Here is a 16,458-nt window from a genome sequence, read left to right on the forward strand (position 1 = left end):
ACCATAAAAATGAATGGTTCATACGCCTAGGTGCGTTGTAATATGAACAAAATTGAATCGTGACCTACATAAATATCATTTTTCTACAGTAATAATAAAAAATATATAAGAAATGGATATAGGTGCTACGGCAAAAAGTTGAAGCCATTTTATCAAAATCCTATTCAATATTCTATAGAGACGTACTTAGACTTTGCTTACTTAAAACTTAGCGGAGTATAAGCTTAGTATTATCTTATATTTTGTTTTAATAGTAATTTGACAGATAAATTATACTGAACTTAAAAAAAGCTAAGACAGCCCAATGCAAATCATAAGATCTCGTTTTATCACATTCAGCTATTATAAGTTTTATGTGTGTACTAGTAGTTGCCCATTCTGCACGGACGCACGCCAAGAAAGGGAAGATATTAGTAGGAAGAAAGCCTGAGCGAAGTGTGAATATATACTAGTCTATAGATCTCAGCCTTAGTACGCTTTTTAAGTCGCAGTCTAAATCTACACGAGTAATATCGCTATAGTCACTAAATATATTATGTGCTTAGTATCGCAAATAATAGTAGGCTATTTTATACTGCCGTTAAATTATTAAAAATCTTATTTATTTACTTAGACAACTATAAAATTATACTCTTTACATGCATTATTATATAAACAGTAAAAACAATACGGGTTGCACTCCGGGAGTGCCGGCAGAAGTGAAAACTTGAACATTAACTTTGTGCATTTTTGGAATGGTTATGGAATAATTTTGCACGAATTGCTTGAATTATTAGAATAAAAGTAGTTGCATTTATGTGGTTAAATACAATATTCATTTATTGCGCTGTCGTACACAAAAGTAACAATTTATATTACATAAAAAATTATCACTTCAGAACTATTTTACATTAAAAAGTCTATCACTCGGAAAATCAACTTTCATCCATAATAAACTGTAAAAATACTTCACAGCTGAGATTCGATCCCTCGACCTCGCGGTGTTTTGGCTTCGCAATCACAATAATTCAACCACTGGTCCAATGACCGTATGTTGAAATTGCCGAACTATAATTAGTTACGAGAATAAAACTTTTACCATAATTTCAACGACTGTCTTACGAATTTTCGATCAGGTCACGTGCCCTGACGCGAGTTTAACATTTTATACCCAAGAAAAGTAAAGAAGTTTTCACTTCAAAAATATGAATAAGAGTTTAATTTTAATGCAAGATACCATGGCATTCATAATTTAAAACTATGCTTTAAGACAGTATTAAAAAAATACAATTTACAAACTAATATCTACAAGAATATTATAGTAGGTACAAAAAATATTATAAATTTTTAACTAATTATAAACACACTAGCTGACCCGGCAAACGTTGTTTTGCCATATAAAGTATAATTCACGCGATAGTTTTATAAGTACTAAAATATTGTCTATATTATACTGTACATCATTTTGTTCTATTGTCAATAGTTTTTGCAGCGCACGCAAAAATAGGTTTTCGATTTTACACCTTGTGTTACAAAATAGCAATTTTATTACGGATCCCTAAATTTGAAAAAAACACATAGTCTATAGCCTTCCTCGATAAATGGACTACCCAACACTGAAAGAATCATTCAAATCGGACCAGTAGTACCAGAGATTAGCGCGTTCAAACAAACAAACAAACAAACAAACACTGCAGCTTTTTAATATTAGTATAGATAATATTTTAATATAGGGTATATTGTGTAGCGTATGTCACATTAATATTTATAAAATTGGTGGGGAGAGTCCGTAGCTCAGTCGAAAAGTAAATATTAATAAAATGCGCAATAAGCTTTAAATGATGAACGGAAACGAAGGGTCGTGAAATAATAACTAGGCACGTGGGTGGTGTAAGCGGTGAGATACTACGAAGGGTAAATGCTAAATTGTGTAGAAGAATTGTCAAGGGAAGCCTGTCTGGCGGCGAGGGATCTTCGGGAATGATTCATACTTGTTATTTTTTAATAATTGGCTGTGGCACTTTGCTTATGAATGCGCAGTTTCTGTATTTTATCGCTCTGAAGATTGGTGTTTTTTTTGCCACGCAGGAAACTTTAACACATTGTAATGAATTACTCTTATGGTTTATTAAATTTTTAAGAAGATATTTCTAACATCTCCCCAATTTTGATAAGGTATTTGTGTTATTGAGTTATATAAAAATTATTATTATTTTTTATGCGTGTAATTTGAATAATACGTTTATTTCACTGTCTGTAGATCTAGATATAAAAATTATTTATAGACAGATCAGTCGCTGAAATTATTATGACTGGATAACGGAACTGCGGAGGCGGCGAGATACACTGCGTCTTCCGGTACTTGGTCGCCATTCGAGGACCTTACTGCCCAACGGCCATTTGTCTGTCGAACTATGTGCCCTGCCCACTGCCGCTTCAGTTTCGCAATCATTTGGGCTATGTCGGTGCCTTTGGTTCTCATATGATTGTCCTTATTTCTGATTTGACCTCGCATAGAAACTCCGAGCCACTCCCCGGGAAACCCTGTCCATTTCCCTCTGAGCCACGATGAGCTTTCTCATCAGGCCCATAGATAACGACCACGTCCGTATACCGTAAGTCATCACTGGCAACACACACTGGGACTAGAAGATTTTACGGAGCTTTCCGAACGCTGCCCATCCCTGTTGGATTCGACGAGTGACCTCTTTCGCGAAATTGAACCTAACTGGATTGTTTGTCCGAGGTAGACAGACGTACTCGTGAACAATTTCTAGAGTACATTTGTTACAGATTTGTTGTAAATTCGAATCAAAATTTACGTAAATACATATTTTTTACCCACTATTTAATATTCCTCAATAGTACGCCAAATAGGGGGCAAAGTCGGCCCCAATAAAGAAGTTAACGCAAAAACTTAACTTAAATCTCAATAGTGGTTTAATTAAAGAGCCAAGTGATAATAATCAATTATTTATATACACAATCAATCTGGACGTTGTTTTATAATAAAACATTAATTAATTAGCTACGACTAATTTGTCACGTCACAGCTATGTCGTCATAACGCGTTCTAATTAATTGAAATATACCGCTGTTTATTACTTTGTTCAATATTTAAGTAACAATAATTATCTAGCTGATATATATATTTGTTATATAAGAGGGGGTTTGGTTATATAAATGTGTAACAATATGAGCGTAGTTAGATATTTGTTTAATTTACTTAAAGCTAATGACCGATCATTTATAGCATATTTTTCTTCATGTAAAATTTATTTTTGATTTTTAAAAGCTTTTGTAGTATCTAGTTTGTATTGTATATATCTTTAAAATCTAAACGAAACGGAAAAAGGAAAAAGATAAATAATAGCTTAAAGGGTAAATGTATACACTTTTATATTAAAGTCCCAGTTCAGGCATTATCTATAAATAAATTTAATTTTTTTATGAAAATATGGCTCCATCGTAAATCCTACTACTCCACAGCTGAATATCGAAGTGATCGGACAGCCTTGGACTAGATTATGATTATTATAGCAATAACAATGACAGTAAAATGCTACATTTTATTAAAAATAGCGCAATAAAACTATGCTGAAAGAGTCTCTAGCGGCACTTCTTTTCTCTCAGAGCGCCATTTGTTTCTAAAGGCAACAACTATGAGAAAATAAATGCCTTTTATGCTTAAAAAAAGATTCAACGAAATAAGAAATAAATCAATATTTAGAAAAAAATATCATAACAATGATAAAAGAAAAAGAAAGAAAGACCGCCATTCTTCGTACTCTATACTATCTACCAAATACTCTATACAATATTATTGCTGCAAAATCATTGCGTAGTTATAACAATGAATAGCAAATGTGCACCCCAACAATGTTTTGGTTTCATTAAATCACCCCATTGCATTGGCAATGTTTATCGATATATAGATATTAGCGCTGGGATTTGTAAGCATCGTGAAATGGACCCCACTGTGAATACATCGCTTTTGACGGTTGTTAGTACAAATCTTTTTAAATGATGTAAGACAAATAATTCTGCGCGTTGACATAAGCACAGCGTTCGAGGCTTCTTAATCAAATCAAATCAAAATCACTTAAAGGCATAAATTATTTTCTCTAAGTTGATTCCTTTAGAATTCTTTTTGATGTCATTTCTAATAACTACTAGATACTACTACCGCTTCGGAAACAAATGGCGCTCTGAGAGAGAAGATGCGGCGCAAGAAACTCTGCCAGCATTATTTTTTTGCGCTCTTTTCAATTCATGTAGGTCATGAAAATGACACTAATGAATGTCAAAATAATATTTTCCTTATTAAATCTACTGCTACTTCGTAAAGGGTTCAGCTAATGAGAAGAAGTAGCATGAACCTCATTGCCACTCTTTTATATCAAGATTTACAATATGTATAGTGATGCAACAAACATACTCAAAGGTCAAATAGTCAATGCCTTACACGAGTAAGTCAAAAAAGTAAGTAAATTAATACAAAAGTTATTGAGAACAGTAGCTGCTGTAAATAAATAAAGGTATTCTGTGAGCATTTTATAAGTGATTATAAATAAAAAAATATATATAGATAATAACTTTTAAGAATCTGAAGCCGAGCCTCCGGCAACAGCATCAATATAGAATCAAGACAAACAGAATAATCAATTCAAAATTTAAAATATTTATTTAAAATATGAAAATTTTGGAAATCGATGTGTGTTTTTAAAACATAATATTCTAATAACGTCTTTTTCTTAAACTTTGAGACCCTGATGCTAGCTGGTCAACTAGACCATTTGTAACATACATTAGCTACTTCTGTCTCTCCTCTTGTAACTCATATATCTACTGAACCACAACCTATGGAAGAGAATTTAAAAAAACAAAATTTTGACTGTTGCATCTCAATACATTCTTGATAATGTATTATATTATGTTCATAAGCACATTAAGGAATTTGCTACAAACTGTGACAATCATAATGTTAACATGAGGAACAAACATAATATCCGTACACGCTGTCTGTCAATGGGACGACGTATAGCTTTCCAGCGATAGAAGTTTGTATGAAAATTTCAAGTAACGCGTCCCAATATAAGGCGATAAGAATGACTTATCGCCTTATAAGGCCGTCAACTTGTTCTTGTCCAGACTTTTCTCACGTAAAACTTAACTGAGTGTGATAAAATGCGAACTTGTTAAAAGCATTGGGCTGTCTTAACTTAAGCTCAGCATAATGTCACATGTCAATCGACTATAAACACGTAATCAAAGATTACGCTAAGCTTACACTCAGCTAAAATTTACGTAAATAAAGTCTGAGCAAAGTCTAAGTAAGTTCTATAGATCTCAGACTAAGATAGCCCACACGTTGATGGTATAAAAGGGCCGACGTGGCAGGACGGCTGTCTACATTGCCTCCGCAGCCCCACATATGGGGAACTGTTCTAGCGATACCCAGGCGTAAACCAACTGCGATTGAGAAGCTAAAAATATATAATGATGTATTATTACTTTCGTTGTGCTTGGCAAGACTCTTACGTAACTTTTGGATTAATAATTCTTCTTCAAGTGAAGTGACAGTGAAGTGAGTGAGTTTTATAATTTTATGCTATCAAACGAGATATTTTTCTTAATAAGTTTATTTTAAATGCCCGGAAACAGCTCTCCTGCTTATGATGAAAATTGAACATTGTTTACAGCTTAGGGATATCCTAAATGATTCACTCGATTGTATAAAACGTGCAGTCATTGTACATTGACAGATGACGGCCTTAAACTTGTAAAAAACGCAGATAGCCGAAATCCACTAAGTTTTAAGAAATTGTTCGCTTTCAAACTTAGATGGATTATATTTCGTCGCCAATCGCCATACTGTAATTACTACCATTTCAAACTTATGTCAAATCACTGCACGTTTCATACTAAACTAAATTTCAATTTTTATTTAGGCAGTCCCGCCTCTTATTACGTAGTATTGACATCCTCTTTGATTGTGAAGGTTTTTTTTATCAAAGACTATGCACATATAATAGAGAAATTTAATAAAATATCAATGATATTATATACAATAAAGAGGTAGATATCGCACTAGCGGGCGCAAATTGTTGCAGACAAATTCAGACAATTGTCGTAATTTCATTTAGTCTGCTAACAGCAGCGAGCTTAGCAGAAAGTTTTCGTGGCAAGATAATAATAATCTAAAAAGCCCACCTGTGTGTTAAGAAAATGTTAAAACTATGTTTCCAAGATATATAAGAGTGAAGGTACTTCATACCATACGAAAGTATACAAAAGAACGTGGTATTTGTATTTTATCACGATTCTATTTCTTATTTACAAATAAATCTCGAATTATTAACGTGGTGGTTCGAGCGAGATAGAGAATATGATGTCAACTGCAGCGCGACAAGGACAAATACATGTGTCATAGATTAATCAACCAGTATTGAAATCGTAGGCAAAATACATAGCGTTAGTAAGCGCTTGATTGCGGAACTTGAGTTTTCTTGTTAGTTAGTGAGCGTCTTTCTAAAATAATATTACGATGATTATAGTAAGTTCTGCGTTCCAAAGTCTTATAATAAAGGTGATATAGAATGAGATTAGTAATAGCAGGCTATTTGATATTTTATTAGTAATCAATCTTGGAATGTATGTAACGTCGCAAAATCGACAACGACACATTCGGAACGATACGATAATACTTCGAATATATCGCAACTACCCTGTCTGCTGCAGGATGATTGAGGTAGTATATTTTAGGAAAATTTAGGAAATGATGTAAAAAAAGGCCTTGTTGCAGTGAATGTAATATGAGATATTTTTTAATAAACAAGTGCGTATATAGGTAGCTGAACTATCAAACTACAAAAACAAGTTTTAGGGTAGGTAGCGGACGTAGACAGTAAGTGCTATTTGCTTACGTAGGAGTTTGTCAGTACAGTTACGTAGTTAAAATTGTCAGTAAGAACGTAAACATGTATTGAATTATTTAATGTACTTTATTTTTAAATATGCGAAATGTCACACTTATCCGTGAGTGCAAACTGATTTATTAATTTACTGATCACTTTTATTTGCCGCTTTCTTTAACTTCAATAATATCATTTTTATTAACTAAATTTAAGTACTGTTTTCTAACAGTACTTGAATTTAGTTTTATTTCCTTCAAAGTAAATGAACAATGATCGCTGTTTACTGAGAACAAATAAATGATATCTACATTTCGAAAGGAAAATATCGAACATAGAGCAACTGTGGTTATATTATCTATGACCCAGATGTCACTGTCAACCTGTCACTGAGGGCTGCAGTCTCCATTGTGTGGCAGAAACCGGCGGGGTTGCGATGGAAGCAACTGGGATTGTTTTTGACGTTTCGCTCGACACCTCGTCTGTATGAGACCCTAACTGTGCTTATTAACGACTCTAAGATCAATCCCCTCTCGATATTTACACAAACCAGAATTAACAATAAAATTGTTCTAATTAAATTTTGTTTTGATTGGTCTGACACAAATTACAATTATGTAGTCATTATATGAATAAATAAGATTAAATTCGTATAAATAGGTACCTGAGTAAATTAATGTACATATTTGACTGTGACAGCTGTGAAAATGATGAAGAAAATTGAGGTTAAACTATTCAACGGATTTTAATGCATTTTTTTAGCAATAGATAGAGTAATGCAAGATAAAGGTTTGTATGTACAATACATACCTACATATTATAGTGCAGAAAAACCGAGAAATTCAACTTTAACCGTCCTTGCTATGCAATTACCATGCTATCCATAGTTTTAGAATACGTAAGTATCCATCACTACTCAGTGGTTTTAGTTTTTTTTTATTCGTTCCACAAGGAGCAGGCTAAGATCAGAGACCACGCTGCCTAGTCATCAGCTTTATATTCTGTGGTTTCAGTAACAGTTGCCATGACAGTGTTATGTCTGTCGGGTCAGCTAGTTTATAGTTATTTATGCAACTGTTGTGTAATAAGGGGTATTAAAACACGAATGCGGGTTTGCGACTAAGCTTCGCCTCATGTGTTAATAGTATTACATGAGTGTTTTAATACCTAATTAGCAACAGTTGGATACAAAACTTTATCTACACCCAGAATATGAATCCTCTAAAAGATTCGGAAACAGTTAGCTTACTGCTAACATTAAAACAGCCAGTCCGAGTAGTAACCTAATATCATCTGTTACTGATTATATACAAATAAACTAAGTATTAATGATATTTAAGTATTTTAGTTGTAATTTACATTTTGTATAATGCAATTAATAAAATAAACTTTAATATTATGTTCTTTTGCAGCGTTTAAAATATCCAGCGGTGTTCTGTCTAAACTTGAATCGCTGATTTTTTCAAGAAAAATGGCGGGATTCGAATTACCTATATACTTTTTTTTACTGTGCGCGACGTTCTGGTAGTGTGGAACGCGCGTAACCGAAAACGTGATTTTATTTAAATTCATACAGATACCACGCATCGAGCAATAAGAATGTGGCTGTCTGTTGAAAGTCTTTGCGCATGAAGGGATCGAAAAAAAAAAAAGGAGTGTTGTTATGAAATTCAGTACAACATTACAACACTCGTTTGGATGATGTAATGGTTATAACGACATGGGGTGTTTTAATGTTGGCAATAAGCTTACTGTTTCAGAATCTTTAATAGACGATTTAAAGCTTGAGTGTAGATAAAAAAGCGTAAAACTACTTCAAAATGATTATGCCAGTAAGATATATATGGATATTAATCAAGGACTGATGAGTATTGAATAATATAAGTTGCCTTATATCTTAATTAGGATCATATACTTAGAATACGTTTGTTCTGTATTCTGAGATCGTATACATACCATGTAATATTAAAATTTGTATTTTAATTATAATTACTTTTGATTTTGTTTTAAGACTAAATGTAAGTTGTTCATTCGTTTTTGTAGCAGCCTCGCGAAACTCTTTAAGAAAAAAGCGATTCAATCAATTGTATTAAACGTGCAGACATTGATAGCTATATTCTTTTAAAAAACGGAGATAGCCGAAACCCATTTACTTTTTAAGCAACTGTTCGCTTTAAAACTTAGCCGGATTATACTTCGTCACCAATCGCCATACTGTAATTACTACTATTTCAAAGGGCAGTAGAAATCATTGTCTAATTAATTTATTTATCAATTCATATATTTACGAGAAATACAAATTAAATTATGTAGATATATTTTCTTATTACTATTGGATGCCCGTAGTATAAACATAAATTTCCAATGTCCAATACATGATAAGCCTAAGACTGTGATTAATTCACTCCGGCAAGATTTCCAACAAATCCTATTGCGTTTGTGGGTTAACGACAATGCAGTGCCCAACGGGATGGCAGGGATTAGGGATCTCTTTGTTAATAGCCCTGTTTGATCGGACACTGCGGGATTACGCGGCCCATACAATTTGGTGCACACTAATTGCTGTGAGGGGTGTTTGGTGCGAATGAATAACGGGAAACATTACGTAATACAAAATGTCCGTAATAAAATTACTGGGAATATAAACAGTAATAATTGTAATGCACAAAACTGGGCTATAAATTTGTTTTTATATAGATCACTTTTGAAATTATAACAATATAAGAATGTTGTAGTTTTGATAACAGAAAGTAAAACTCTAGCTTAAAATCTCTGGACTGACGAACGAATTGAGAGTTTTTATTAATGACTAGCTGACCCAACAGACGCATTTCAGTCAATAGAGAAAAAAATATGTAAGTATTCGGGAATTATGTAGTGTGAAGCGATCGGAAATTAATGATTTTATAATATGTAGTAATAAAATGATTAGGATTAATATAGTATTTGTGTGAGCAGCTTTTAAATAACCGCTTGATAATTGCCAATTTTTTGAAGTATTAAAATGTTCAGACTAATTATTTTATTTATTATTAGGTTAATTTAAACTGCGTTTCGTTGAAAGCTCCCAGGCGGCTATTTTTCTCCGACCCCTCCAACAAATATCGTAAATGCATTTAAATATGTATACAAAAACTCAACATATTTTATACTAAAACCTTCGTGAACCACGCTATCCATTGGTGAAAACAACATTAAAATCGGTGCAGTAGCTTTTGAGTTTATCCCGAACATACAGACAGACAGACGCGGCGTAGGAATTTGTTTTATAATACGTTGTGATAAGCACGTAATTCGAATCAAATGAATAAATAAAACTACTACTGCTACTGTGATGTTACAAGAATTGAAAGCAAAGATAAGTTACTATGTATTAGGACTTCAAAAAGTTCATCCTTACTAATATTATAAATGTGAATGTAAGTTTGTTTGTTACGCTTTCACGCCGGAGCTACGGAACCGATTTTGATGAAATTTGGTACAGCGATAGACTATAGCTTGGAGAAAGACAGAGGCTACATTTTACAACGGAAAAATCCATGGCTCCCGCGGGATTTGTGAAAAATTGTAAATCATGTCGATGAACTGATAACTATACCAATAGTAGGTTCAGTTTGCCATAGCAAGTATGTATATGTAGTACCAGTGGGAGGCTCCTTTGCACAGGATGCCGGCTAGAATATGGGTGCCACAACGGCGCCTATTTCTGCCGTGAAGCAGTAATGTGTGATGTGCATTACTGTATTTCGGTATGAAGGGCGCCGTAGCTAGTGAAATTACTGGGCAAATGAGACTTAACATCTTATGGCACAAGGTGACGAGCGCAGTTGCCCCTCAGAATTTTTGGGTTTTTGAAGAATCCTGAACGGCACTGCATTGTAATGGGCAGGGCGTTACAACTACCATCAGCTGAGCTGGTCAGAATGACCTGCTCATCTTGCCCCTTATTGTCATAAAAAAAAGCAATCTTCCTGTAAATAGATTCTTATAATATGTTGGGAACGGGAGCGAAAACGGGAACCGGAACTGGAATAAGGATATGTTCTAATCTTCAATTTCAAACTTGCTTATTATTTTTAAAAACCTTTTATCTACGCGGACGAAGTCGCGGGCATCAGTAAGAATCCAATAAATTTTCTTAATTGTGCTTATGCTCAAAATATATAACATATATTTTATTAATATGTTGCTACAAAAAATAGAAATTGGTCGCAGTTAGCAATTTAAATGATAAAAATATGCATCTTAATCTTGTTGTATTAGTAGAAAAACATGGTGACAAATTAGTATTAATTATGGAAACTAAACAATATATTATGAAAATAACGTCAAAGTTATCAGTATAATTAATATGTTGCGAGGATTATTTGACCTAATCTTGACAAGCGCCAATTACAATAAAAAAAATCAATGGTATGGTTAAAATATTTTATATAGCATACTATGCCCAAAAAAATTGTTTATACTTATTTTGTCCGCGATGGCCTCCTAGTCTAATGAACGGATATAAATGGGGATTACTTCATGGAGTGGAGTTAAATCCAACTTGAGAGATAGGATAGTTTTTATTTCGATTTGGGACCCATAATTATTTTTATTGGTTTTGTATAGACATATTTTCTATGAGAGAATTTAGTGACGCACATTTGACAGTTCCACTCTTAAACAATTTCATTATAACAGCATTGTTGCGAAATAATTCTTGATGTTTTGAAATATAATTGGCAAATTGCTATAACAGTAGATGGTGGTGGTATCTAGAAACCTTTTTATGATATTATTGAATTGCAGCTTTATAATGTGTTATAAAAATGGCGCAAAAATATTTTAAATTTTAAATCAATTATTTGTATGCTTATTTATTGGCGAATTGTGCTGTGCATCTACTAATTATAAGAACTATAGTTTTGTAACCACGATATACATATAAATCAATTTCATTTCATTAGATTCGAATATCTTTAATTTTAAATCTTTTTTCAACCAACACCTATACGAGACATTTTTACATGAAAAAAAAAACAAAAAAAAATTATTATATAAAAAAAACCCTGTCTATCTCCTATCTGTTATAGGTCAAGGATATTTGCTTGTGACAGTAACAAAATGCTTAAAACGATCGATTCTGAAGTATCCAATTCAATCATCTCTAATCCATTTTCATGTGCTAGGAATTACTCACGAAGGCGTGGAATAAACTCGATATTAATGGAAATGGATATAAAATTTTCAGGTGTATGAAGGTGTGTCGAGACCATTAACTTGTCTAAGTGGAATTGCAAGAGAAATGTATTGTACCATGGTGCAATGTTTACTATCCATTACCACTCGGATGTATTACATAGTGTAGAAGACGAGCCACTGGCGCCTCACCATACATTATCATGTGCTGTGTTTTGTGCGACACTACATTTATAACTGTCATTAAGAAACAATATAATGACTCTTTTAAGTGCCCAACATAGATGATTGTTCTCGCTGCTCATATTAAAACAACACATAAAAACAGTGACAGAAATGTAATTTTGAAAACCTCGCAACTCAGTTCTTCTACTGCAAAAAGTCATGGGAGCCTTGTAATACCATGTCTGTCAATTTATTTGAAATTGACCGACTATTCCTTCTTCCCTTAACTTGAAATTGTTCCCGCGATTTATTTTTTGAATGGGTATGATGAAATAATAATATATGTGAAACTTGTGAATAATAATGAACAAACACCTTGTCAAATTTCACCTTTAAGGCAGATGCCTTAAATGACATTAGACAAGTAATCCCGAATACTTCATGGCTGGAACGGGTATCTTAATAATCGATGCGGATGTCCAATATCCAACGAGAATAGGCTTATGTAACGGTGGTCTTGAACGCCCCGTACTCATATACAATATAGATAAAATTAGTGCCAGAGGTTTTATAATCCCCGCTCGTTGAAATACGTAAAGACCGCTGTGTTAATGATGTCACAGTGATGTACAAGCGCTCGCTCATGAGATCACCAATCAAAATCACCGTTAGCAAATGACTGCTGACGTCACGAAGACTAATTTGACTATGATCCGTCACTGTGACAACGTGCGGGGCTTTTAAATAGTGAATGTTACCTTGTAGGGTGTAGGCAGTGAGTTGGGGCTGGTACCCGGGCACTGAGGTCACGCCAGTGTGGCTCGAGTTGTGCAGAGACAGGGCCGCCAGCAGGTCCAGTTCAGCGGCTGTGGACAATAAAACCTTTAGTTGTAATAGCCCAAGCTGTAGGGTACACTTCCAAATTTCATCCCCGTCCCTGGGTATCCTTTATTGTAAATAATACGCTCTAGTTTTAATACGTCAAAAGATAAGCAACCCATCTTCCCCGTTTATAGTTTCAGTTGCCATACAGCAAGATAAACAAGAAGTAATAGACAAAGCCAAGAAAAACATTAAAGAAAGAAAACAAACCTAAGCCTTAAACGTTAGTCTTATCAATTACTTTCGCATTTTTCCAGTCAATCTCCCGATCATAGGATATGTGCTCAAATATTCAGAGCTCGTAGAATGTGTAACTCGATTATTTGGCTTTTTAGGCTACTATTAATTTTAGCATACATATCTTCGATTTTTCATTGAGTACATTGTAATCCATATTTTTATAAAAAAAAGGCCCGCTGAATTTCTTGCGCAAGTTCTTCTCGAGTCTGAGGCACACTATTTTGAATGGGTAGTAGTTTTAGACGTTCAATAAGTGAATTTAAATCCTATCTATATCTTTATATATATAATTCTTGTGTGCGTGTGTATGTCACTGAACTCCTCCTAGACGGCTGGACCGATTTTATTGAAACTTTCTGTGTGTCTTCAGGTGGATTCGAGAATGGTTTAGATTCACAATTGAACTACCTCCTGAACGGCTGGACTGATTTTGATGAGATTTTTGTGTGTTCCAGTGTATTTGAGATTGGTTTAGATTCTCAATTCCGTCCATATAGTGTATTTTAGTGGACTCCTCCTAACGGCTGGACCGATTTTTCATATTTAAGACGTGTGTCCGAAATTTCCGACAGGACAACGTCTGTTGGGTCCACTAGTAATATATAAAAATGATTTGCTGTTCGTTAGTCTCGCTAAAACTCAAGAACGGCTGGACCAATTTGGCTAATTTTGGTCTTGAATTATTTGTGGAAGTCCAGAGAAGGTTTAAAAGGTGAATAAATAGGAAAATGCTGCTAAATTAAATAAAAACAACAAATTTGTTTTTCCTTTGATGTGTCCATACATAATTTCTATGAGAGAATTTATTGACGCACGGTTTGACAGTTCTGCTGTGAAACAATTTCATTACGACAGCAAGATGCATATTTTACGAAGTAATTTTTGATGTTATGATATATTATTGACAAATTCATATAAAAACATTGTTTTATTTATTATATACAGAACAACGTCTGTCGGGTCAGGTAGTTTTGAATAAAAATATTTGAAATTGAATTCAAAGATTAAAAAGTCAATGGCCACTTATCATGAGGTGACCTAATGAATCGTTTTCTCTCCTACTCTGGAAAAAAACACATGAATTGTCCTCAACGCAAACTAAATAATTTGACCACGGAGTATTGGAAGTAGTTGTACAAAAGAAACGATACATAGTAATAAACAATTACAATTTTATTTCGCCATTAATTGTTTATGGAGTCCGTATTCTTGGTCTGATGAATTTAACGTGTATAAACGTGACGGCCTACATTCATTTAATCGATATAGGGAGAAGGTTCTCCGAAATATTGAAAGCAATGTGTACGGTATCGATTCCAACTACCTAATACGTAAAAATATTATAAACAACACATCATATAGATAGAGCCTTATGAGGTTTCTTGTTCTTTTGCCATTGCGTGCCTCGCGGAGAACGCCGGAGGTCGTGGGTTCGGATCCCGCATCGTTCATAAAATTTTGTTTTTCAAATTTTATTTGTGTATTAATCCTAGAAGTGAGGGTTATAACTTTAAAAACATAACAAATTGTTTAAATATATTTGAATTACTAATACTTTGACTTTTAAAAAAATCTCGTAAAGTAGCCGCCTGTGTAATATTTTAAGTACTAATAAGATAAATTTGCAAATATATTTGTTATTTTTCTACGTTAGCTACAGAAGTAGCATTACTATTGAATTCAAATTTATATATTTTTATTCAAAAAAGAATTTCAAATCAATTATTGAACTTAAAATCTATCACCAATTCGAAAACATGTACCTCGGGGCTGTACCAGAGAAGGATGGGCGCAATAAACTTAGCGAGCCATATTTTAATTAAAATTTCGTAACAAGAAAATTTAATAATTAAATAGCCTGACGGCGGTAGCTCCGTTGTCGAGATGCGGTATAATTAAGAAATTCACACAAACGCTTTTTAAATTATTTTGAATGTCGTAACACATTATTTGTACATTTTCTGGGATTATGTATATATCATAAAAAGATTTGTCTTTTCCTGGTGTTAACATTACAATTATCACAGTTTCCAGAACTTTCTAGCGAAGTTTCGCTACTGTGCTCATGTACATATTATATAACATTATCAACATAATATTAAAATGGAATAATAAAAAATGTAATTGTTTTTCTTAATAATTCATTAGGTTTGATAGTACGAATGCTTCTGTAACACAAATATGAAATTAATATCGACTACATTGCCTCATAATAATATACCTATTATTATAAGTTATATATATACACCTTAAAACATAGTACTACCTATTATTACAAGTTATATATACCTTAAAACATAGTACTACGGAAATAGCTACAGTAAACTACATTATTATTAGCCGACCCAGCAAACCTCGTATTGCAAAAAAATAATATTTAAAATTTTTGGAGTATAAGAATTCATGCAACCAATTCTCATACCTACCAAATATATTGTACTACAATTATTGTATTCGATTGCCATTTTGCAACCCTATAGCGGATTTGTGAATGGAACAGAACAATATAAAATCGCGATACAATAATAGTTGTAGATCGTAGAAGGGCGAACATTTTAAGTTGTATGTATTTTTCAATGCTGAATCATAATATATTATAAATGAAAAGTTTGTCAAAAAAAATTGACAAAAAAATAGATGTTAGCTGATTCTCAGACCTACCCGATATGCACACAAAATTGTATAAAAATAGGAGGAGTTTGGTAACAAACACCGGGACACGAGAATTTTATATATTAGATTACAATAATTCAGTAAATAACATCATTAAGGAAAATTTTGTTTTATATGTGCATGCTGCAATGAATAAATGTATCCTCATCCAGGAATTTTCTTTCTATATTGGAAATTTTAAACCTTTAGTAATAATGTTTTCTGGATAATATATCCATATTTTGATATAAATAAGTAATATGCTCTTTATATGCAAAACATATCTACTGATAAATTTTCGTTAAAATACAGGCAATATCAGGTAAAATTATACATTAAGTTCTATAAGAATATCAATACCAGTATGTTCAGTAAGTAAATTTCGTGCAAGAACTAAACTGTCATAAAGAAATGTGAACGTAAAAATATACTCGTCGTTTTCTTA

At 33.2% G+C, this 16,458-nt stretch overlaps 1 protein-coding gene across 3 annotated transcripts in view; it reads right to left on the bottom strand.

Moving 5' to 3' along the window:
* The window catches only part of LOC126975888 (protein kinase C-binding protein NELL2-like), a 90,071-nt gene that overhangs the window by 24,153 nt on the left and 49,460 nt on the right, over window positions 1-16,458 (bottom strand). For all 3 annotated transcript variants that reach the window (XM_050823987.1, XM_050823986.1, XM_050823985.1), the window contains exon 2: window positions 12,998-13,105. In XM_050823987.1, the coding sequence (XP_050679944.1) occupies window positions 12,998-13,105 (108 nt within the window). The remainder of the gene's footprint in view (window positions 1-12,997; window positions 13,106-16,458) is intronic.

This window comes from Leptidea sinapis, chromosome 38, assembly GCF_905404315.1.
Source record: "Leptidea sinapis chromosome 38, ilLepSina1.1, whole genome shotgun sequence".
Taxonomy (NCBI): domain Eukaryota; kingdom Metazoa; phylum Arthropoda; class Insecta; order Lepidoptera; family Pieridae; genus Leptidea; species Leptidea sinapis.